Below are 7,990 nucleotides of genomic sequence, written 5' to 3' on the forward strand. Positions count from 1 at the left end.
CTAACTCTAGCAACCTGTTTGCTTATTCCAATGCTGCAATTGTAGTATCACGACCACTGGATATACCAGGATACAAATCGGTAAAGGCCTCTCGCCTGCCATGCGACTGTTGGTAAGTGGATATAGACAAATTGGTGGCGTGTTCCAGAACCCCCAGGGTCGAGTCTAGCCCCGCCAACGAATCAACGGACACGAACCGACTTAAATTATTGTTAACCTAATGTGCTTTGGTGCTTAGTACTTACACTAACAGGAAGATTTAAACTAACTATATCTAATAGAGCGCGAGAGACTTGACCTAAAGAGGTATAATTTGATACCGCACCTCTAGAAATATAAACTATTTAATATACTATTGAGTGTGGCTGGCTAAGACTTATCCTCAGGTCTAAAGAAGATTAAAATGTCTTTCCTACTTTATTTTAATATCTTCTAACCTCTCTAATGTTCTCAAGATCTCTGTTTTTTAATATACTAAAAACCTATAACCAGCATTATTCTTTATCGCTTCCTCAAGCATGAAGAAGCAAAGCCTTACAGCCTCTTGGGCAAACGTTTTATCTCTTCTTTTAGTTTTTAGTATCTCTGTCGCTGCCTCTCCTAACGGTGACATAACACTGTCTTGCAGTCAATTGAGCAACCCATACGACGGACCTTCTAATTCTCAATATGAAGTTCGCTGCAATACATTCCCGGCTGGTCTTAATCCTCGAGGCTACTTTCTGTTTAACAGCTTCACAGAATGTATAGACTCCTGCACTACCATTCCAGGTTGCAATGTGGTATGGTACAAAGAGGCAGAAAACTACTGTATCTGGTATGGTGGCTATTCCAATACAGGGGCTCAAGCTGGCTACAACATGGCCATCATGTTATCTACACCTACAGCATCAGAAGCCACACCACCGGCACCGCTATCCTGTAGCGAGCTAGCTGACAGCCCTGGCAGTCGGGGATTCACTCTTCTATGCCAGAAAGCCGCCAGTACTTTTCAGAGGATTGGAACATTTATGTTAGGAGAGAGTATGCAACAATGTCTAGCCAGATGCGACTCAAATAGCCAATGCGTTGCTGCTGGCTATATAAGCACTACACAAGCGTGTCATATATACAAGTCATATAGCGGGAGCTATTCGGCACCTTTATGGAACTTAGCTATAAAGGAAATAGCAACATCATCAACAACTACATCGACATCGCCAGAGACTTCATCATCAATCTCATCCATCTTACAGTTTATATCATCAGATTTTATGCAACCAACATTGCCTACCTCTGATGCAGTATCAGCAGAGACTTCCTTGCCAACTTCATTCACCTCACAATCTATATCAACAGATTCTACATCTTCTATCCCGTCCACCTCAGATTCGATGCCATCTGATACTTTATCCTCAGTTTTATCCACCTTACAGCCAACATCGTCAGATTCTACACTACCTGTATCGTCTACCTTTGATTCAGTGTCATCGGATATATCCTTATTAACTTCATCCACCCTTTTGTCTACGTCGTCGGGTTCTACGTCAAGCATCTCATCTGACTTGGATTCTATCTTACCAACAACGTCACCAATATCGATATCCTCAGAACCTACACATTTACCCTCATCGTTGGAATTCACATCAACAGCATCAGAGGATACACTCAGGTCTACACCATTAACTACCTCACCCTCCACTGCATCAGCTAATACTTCGCCAACATCTATATCATCGTCATCATCATTAGCAATCACATCAGAGGAGACACTAGAGCTGACACCGTTGACAACTTCATCAGCTACTATCTCATTATCAACATCCATATTGTTATCGTCACTAGAACTGACATCCCAGATGACCTCAAAGGCTGATTCGGAGTCTACACTGGAATCTGAATCATTGGTATCATTCAGAACGACATTATCTTCAACGGCAGCAGTTACAAGCTCATTCGTATCTACGTCAGTCCTGACACTCTCACCGGATGAATCCTCTATGTCGCCAGCAACAACATCACCAAGACCATCCCTACCATCACAATCTGAATCAGGTTTCTCATCAGAGGACCCAATTGAATCCGTATCGAATATAGTGTCATCCTCAGTAGAGTTGACTATAGGTGTCCCAACCCAAGAATCCGTCCGCACCAGTATTACAACCATCGAGACGTCAACTGTCGAGACATCGGCCGTTACGACCTCAACTACCGAAAGTACACCAACGGCAACAGGACCAAGTTTGAGCAGTGTCGACCAAGTTTCAACTGAAATACAGTCCATTGCCCTACCCACAAAGAGACAGACTTCCTCTACTGGAACCCTTGAGCAATCAGAGGTGTTCACTTTGCCTTCACCTTCATCTACTGCAACGAATATTCCAGTTCTAAGTAACTTCCTTTTTACGGGCTGTGTGCGGTCTCTACAAGGCTATCCGTCTTTCACAGAGGTTGCAGCTAGCCCAGAAATGACTACGAAGAAATGCATTGCTTTGGCTGCTGGGAGCAAGTACATTGGCATCTATCAAGAGTAAGTCTATTTGTTGTGGCATACTGCCCGAACCTTTCTTCAAGGAATAGTATTCCCAGATGTTTATGAACAAGAGCTGAGACACATTTAGATCTTGTTATAAGTCAGACTCTCTATATGACTCAGTATTTGTGTCGAATGGACTCTGTGATCTTCCGTGTCCTGGAGATCCGACTCTATTCTGTGGTGGCATGATCCAGAGGACACAAAAGCTTGTCCATCGTGCGATATCGTCTAATCGTCTATTGACCCTCTATCAACAAGAAGTCTCTTCCTCCTCCTCCTCCTCCTCCTCCTCCTCCTCCTCCTCATCACCATCACCATCATACCATGATAAATATTCCTTTCTATCATTCTCTACAAAGAGTACAGAGATCCAGACTTCTGAGTTCACATCCCAATCAAACTCTACACTGGACTGTACCAAAACAGCTACCTTGTCGTCTTTTTCTTTTGGAACCGCAAACCTGGGTTCTAAAACTCTCATTGAGTCTGATTACATGACTACAGGGACGGCATCTGGAGATTATCTGCTAATGCCTATACCTACTACCAATACCATACAGACTGTTCACTCAACCCCAACTACAGAAGACCTCCATTACACGAAGAACAATCAACCAGATGCCACTACGCCGGCTGCAAGATCGCAAAACGAGTCTCAACCCAGCTACAGGAGCAACCAGTACAAACCTCAAACACTGTCGACAGCATCACAAGACGACCCACAATCAGAACAAGGAAAAGCACATTCACCAGAGTCTGGAAGCAATGCCCTGATGAAACCCTCTCAGCCTTCTTTCACAAAGAGCTTAGTTACAGAAATCGGTATCATATCGATGACTCAACCCGAAGTTTCAGCAATTCAGTTCTATTCATCATCTATCTCCAACTATCAGGGCCCCTCCGCGGGGTCCTCACACCCCGAAGAGGCACCACCGGCTATATCAATAGTTACTTCAGCGTCCCACAGGCACCAGGTTACATTGTGGACTGTGATAGCTATGGTTCTTGGAGGGATGTTAATGTAGGATGTGCTATTCGCAATTAGGATCTGTGTTTACATATTTATTATCAGATTTTGTATTATAGAGAGCAGTTTATCTCCACTACTGCACTTAGTAGCGAGGTTCATAGTCAAGGCCTTGGACGAAGTCGACGATTGAGTCGACTGCGACAAAGACGAGTCTCAAGGTCTCTAGATGTCTGCGTGAACAAAATCCTGCTATCGAGAGTGAACCCGAGGATGCAGAATTGCTATAAAAGATTATCTATAGTCTTTAAAACAGCACTGTTATCATTTACTTTGATAAGGAAAGAGGAAAAAGTTTCGTGACTTTCATAAGAGGACGATTATGGCTTACTGTATGTTGTAAGGGCTGGTTATGATAAGACAATAAGGCTAAGGGCACCAGTAGCTGGATGAGTAGAAAATTCTTAAAGATAGAAGCCACTTAGCCAAAGTTCGCAGCTGCGGATCATCTTGTCAATAATAGTGGCTGATGATATAGTGATTAAATCGCCTCGACTATGTAAAAAAGCAAGATGAAGATATAAAGCTAGGAAAAAGAAAAAGCTCACGCGCTCTCGTTAGCTTGTCGACTCAGTGAGAATAAGGATAAGGAACTATCCTTGCATGAGGGTAAAGAAATGTTGGCATGCCTCAGCAGAGATTGTGGCACGAACTGATTTATTACAATATCTAGAGCACCGAGAATGGGACAAGTGTAGCACAGCTTAAAACACTTTTATAGAAGAGAACAATAGTTACTCTCACGATAGAGAAGTAACAGGCTAAGTGGCTGTAGGACCAGGTAAAAATACTGTCCTTCCTTAGTTCTTGATCTCAATCACCTCGCTCCTCGTCTCATGCTTTGGGGAGCGATCCACAAGTGGCTTCAAGCCGGGTAGCGCGACAACAGTAATAGCAAGTGCCATCTCGAGCATACTCATGGGGTCTAGGGAGGTATGTTAGAAGCTGAATTGGTATTGTCCGAGAGATGGACGACTTACAAACAAGATTCTCTTGGCCAGTGCCAACCTTGAGTGTGACGAATCGCACAATGGTGGTGCAGATAGTCAGTGCTCCAAGCACGAAAGTAGCAGTGACACCCTTGGAGGGCTGAAGAACACCTTGGACCAGCAGGATGAGAGGGAGGGCATAGACTGAGGATCAATTAGTATCTGGTGAAACGCGAAAGGCAGAAGGGAATGTAAGCGTACCAGCAAGATAACAGGCCAAGTTCAGTGTAAAGTTAAGAATGAAGGGCTCTGGTGCATAGAAAACACTGCAAGCACCCTCCTCCTGAGACCATTGAACCGAAACATCCTTTCCACAAAAGAAAGTATCATCCCAAAGGATCGCCATGTATGATGCGCAAACAAAGGCAGTGATGCCATATAGGGCCTTTCGCATACCGGAACTCATGCCGGTGGAGGGAAGGAAATAGGCCCAGTAGAACGCAAGCATGCTCATCTTGGGGAAGCCCATACCGACATCGTAAAAGTAGTTGGATGCGAATGAGATCTGGATGAACAAGTTAGTCGCGTGATGCATTGTGGAGTTTGAAGTCATCTTACCTTGGAGAGCTTGACGGACGTCTCATACTCATCCATAACACCCATCTGGAAGGTTAGAGTGTCGCAGATGATGAGGGCGAGAGCATCGACGGCGGATAGAAGGAGAAGGTAATCGGACCAAGTCAACTTCTCACGCGCACGAAAGAGACGCGCATAGATGCGAAGACCGACGAAGACATAAGAAGCTGCCAGCAAGATCCATTCCGAGATCTAAACACTCGTGAGCACACAACCTGACATGAAGATCGATAGCTAAAGTGACCTACCATGCAGTCCTTTCCATCGATAAAGAACGCCATTGTGAAATCCGATTGTCTTCCACTTCAGAAACAACGGAAAATACAATGGTGCAACTCGCGGCAATGAGAAAAAGGAAAGGAATTAAGGTTCACAGGACTGCAGGTATACTTTAAAATTTCCCAGCTCATGGTGCTTACCTTATTTAATGCGCCGCATGGTTACAGCAGCAGCGGCACCTCGGCTACAGAAGAAATAAAAAGAAAAACAGCATCGAACGAGGTGCTGCATAGAACGTAACAGTAAAAGGTCCCTGGGGTGAGTTTTACCCGCTGCAAGTGTACGGCACAAGTCGGGCTAGGGAACAGAACAAGCAGCTTTACGGTATTTTAATTGAGACACTGACAAGGGTTGGCATTTGACATGGGGGCTAAAACTGAAGGGGTTGTAACCGAGAGATGATCATTGGTCGGGTTGGAGTTCCGTTGATATGCAGACGAGAATAAACCTGGGACCACCGGATGTAACATGGGAAAGGATTTGACAGGGGACGAGTGTTGAGACGACTTGTGTGTTGGTTGATCTCTGGGTTTTGTGTTTGTAATGGAGGGAGGGAGTCTTTTTTTCGTTAACGCACCAATAAGGGATTCATCATATCTGTCAGTTGGTTCTAGGTTCTCACTACGTTTTAGCAAAACTCTGCATTGAACTCAAAGGGTAAGTCAAAAATTCATGCAGCATGTTCTGATCTATGGTAAACCTGTTGTATTCTATTTGTATACTTATTATACATGACTTGGATCAGTCAGACCAGCTGTCATGTCACGCTTTATTCCCGGCCATTTCCCATTTTGTTAGTCCGTCGATCTGCATATCTAATGCAACGCTTACATCCATCCACCATCCATCCTCTATCATTCATCTTACAGCACACACACCACTCCTTCACCCCCGTCCCGAATTACCCTGCCAGTCACCGTCTTCTCTTCGCTGGTAGGTCACACTTATGCGGGCCGACTTGTAGATACCTTGAAGGTTGGTCAGCTCCACTTCACTGCCCGAGTCTTCTTCGGCGCCCGCCGCCACGCGTGCCGTGGAGGCGTACAGCTCTCTGTGGTGGTCACGGCCGCTGGACAGCTTGTTGAAGTGACTCGATGTCGTCACTGTACCTGAGTGTTTGTTGTAGCCTGAGCCTGTCTGCGTGGTGTTTTGCTTGGAGGAGCGCAGGCCGAGGCCGTGGAGGAGGGATTTGAGGGCGGGGAGAGATACGACGACTATTGCGGCGGCGATCTCTGTCATTGAGAGGACGTCTGTGAAGTCAGCAAGTCGGACACGATAGAAGATTTATAGGTGGCAGTGTTGACTCACAAACATTGGTCCAGGCGTGGATTGCCTCGACAGTTGCAAATCTTCCGATGCTTGCTCCTAATGTGATGAGTCCAGATGCAAAGATCGCAACGAGACCAGCCTTATATCGCCTACTGAGTTGAAGGCCAAAAAGAAGCGGAAAAGGAAGAGCAAAGACTGTATAATGTCAGTGATTGAACAGAATTAGACACAGACTGCTGTACCAAGCGTGTCGGAGATGAGATTCATGACCCAATCAATCCGGAAGACAGTTTTCGAGTCAAACGTGCTGCACTCTCCATCAATCTCCCAATTGACAGATACATCGGCGCCGCACCAAAACGTATCCAAGAAACAAGTCGTGAGCATAAACGACCCCGTTAAGGCAGTAACTCCATACAAAAACTTGCGTAGCAGCGGTAGTGTTTGTGGAATAAGCTTAAAGTAAAGCGCCAACAGCGCCAGCTTCGGAAAATATACACCCGTATCGTAGAAGTAGTTTCCCGCAAACGACACCTTCATCAACGTGATCTGATCCTCAATACTTCGCGGCGGTGCACTCGGATCATACTCGTCCATTCCTCCCAAATTATAGGCAGCAGTGTCGGTCCCAAATAACGCAGCGGCATCGAGGAGAGAAGCGACGAGAAACCAATCGCTCACGGTGAGACTCTGATGTTGTCGAATTGTTCGAAGGGCTAATCGAGCGAGCACGAGGAGCGTTGATATTCCGAAGAGCACGGCCTCGATGGGCTGCATCGTAGATCGCGGTTAGCAAGCGAGTCATGGTCCTGATGTTGCCAAGAAATTGCAGATCTTTGCTCAGGCCAGATCGGAATGGTAACTTGACTTACCACCACGGCCTCTTTAGCGACACCAGCCATATCTCAAGATATACTCTAAAGCAGACACTTTAACTCATTAATGAAGAGATTTGAAAATTGAAAGACCAAGATTCAGGTCTAACGAGATGGGGTTGGCGTCGATTAAATGAAGAGCCGAAGCATTTCTTTCGGTGACGTCCTGCATACAGCCTGTGTGCGGCGGTGCCGGTTCCGAAATATCAGCACATGAGAATCACTACAGCATAATCTCAATAAACACAGCATCATAATCTTTTCACAAAAAGCATCCAGTGCCGGGGCAGGCACACACACACACCACAAACGTCTGGGCCTTTTGTGAGACGGGTATTGATATGCAACTGGCTAAAAACTGTCAAATCCAGGGGTAAAGTGGTCAATGTCAGATCGCTACACGACGCCACCAGATACGGGGCGGCGCTGTTGGTTTACAAAGAACTGATGAAGCATATTT

General features: G+C 45.5%; 3 protein-coding genes across 3 annotated transcripts; all 3 read right to left on the reverse strand.

The window, feature by feature from the left end:
* Positions 1–1,129: 1,129 nt before the first annotated feature.
* On the reverse strand, positions 1,130–2,263 carry J7337_002029 (uncharacterized protein; the record flags this gene model as incomplete). The annotated part of the gene is made up of 2 exons (XM_044819762.1): positions 1,130–1,228; positions 1,274–2,263. 2 exons carry the CDS (start codon positions 2,261–2,263, stop codon positions 1,130–1,132), a joined length of 1,089 nt encoding a protein of 362 aa, XP_044684062.1.
* Positions 2,264–4,342: 2,079 nt separating this feature from the next.
* Positions 4,343–5,388, reverse strand: J7337_002030 (uncharacterized protein; the record flags this gene model as incomplete). Its single annotated transcript, XM_044819763.1, has 5 exons — positions 4,343–4,467; positions 4,523–4,675; positions 4,733–5,036; positions 5,090–5,299; positions 5,356–5,388. 5 exons carry the CDS (start codon positions 5,386–5,388, stop codon positions 4,343–4,345), a joined length of 825 nt encoding a protein of 274 aa, XP_044684063.1.
* Positions 5,389–6,271: 883 nt separating this feature from the next.
* On the reverse strand, positions 6,272–7,557 carry J7337_002031 (uncharacterized protein; the record flags this gene model as incomplete). Its single annotated transcript, XM_044819764.1, has 4 exons — positions 6,272–6,636; positions 6,695–6,807; positions 7,074–7,426; positions 7,528–7,557. 4 exons carry the CDS (start codon positions 7,555–7,557, stop codon positions 6,272–6,274), a joined length of 861 nt encoding a protein of 286 aa, XP_044684064.1.
* Positions 7,558–7,990: the final 433 nt, after the last annotated feature.

The sequence above is a fragment of the Fusarium musae genome, chromosome 2 (assembly GCF_019915245.1).
Source record: "Fusarium musae strain F31 chromosome 2, whole genome shotgun sequence".
Classification (NCBI taxonomy): Eukaryota; Fungi; Ascomycota; class Sordariomycetes; order Hypocreales; family Nectriaceae; genus Fusarium; species Fusarium musae.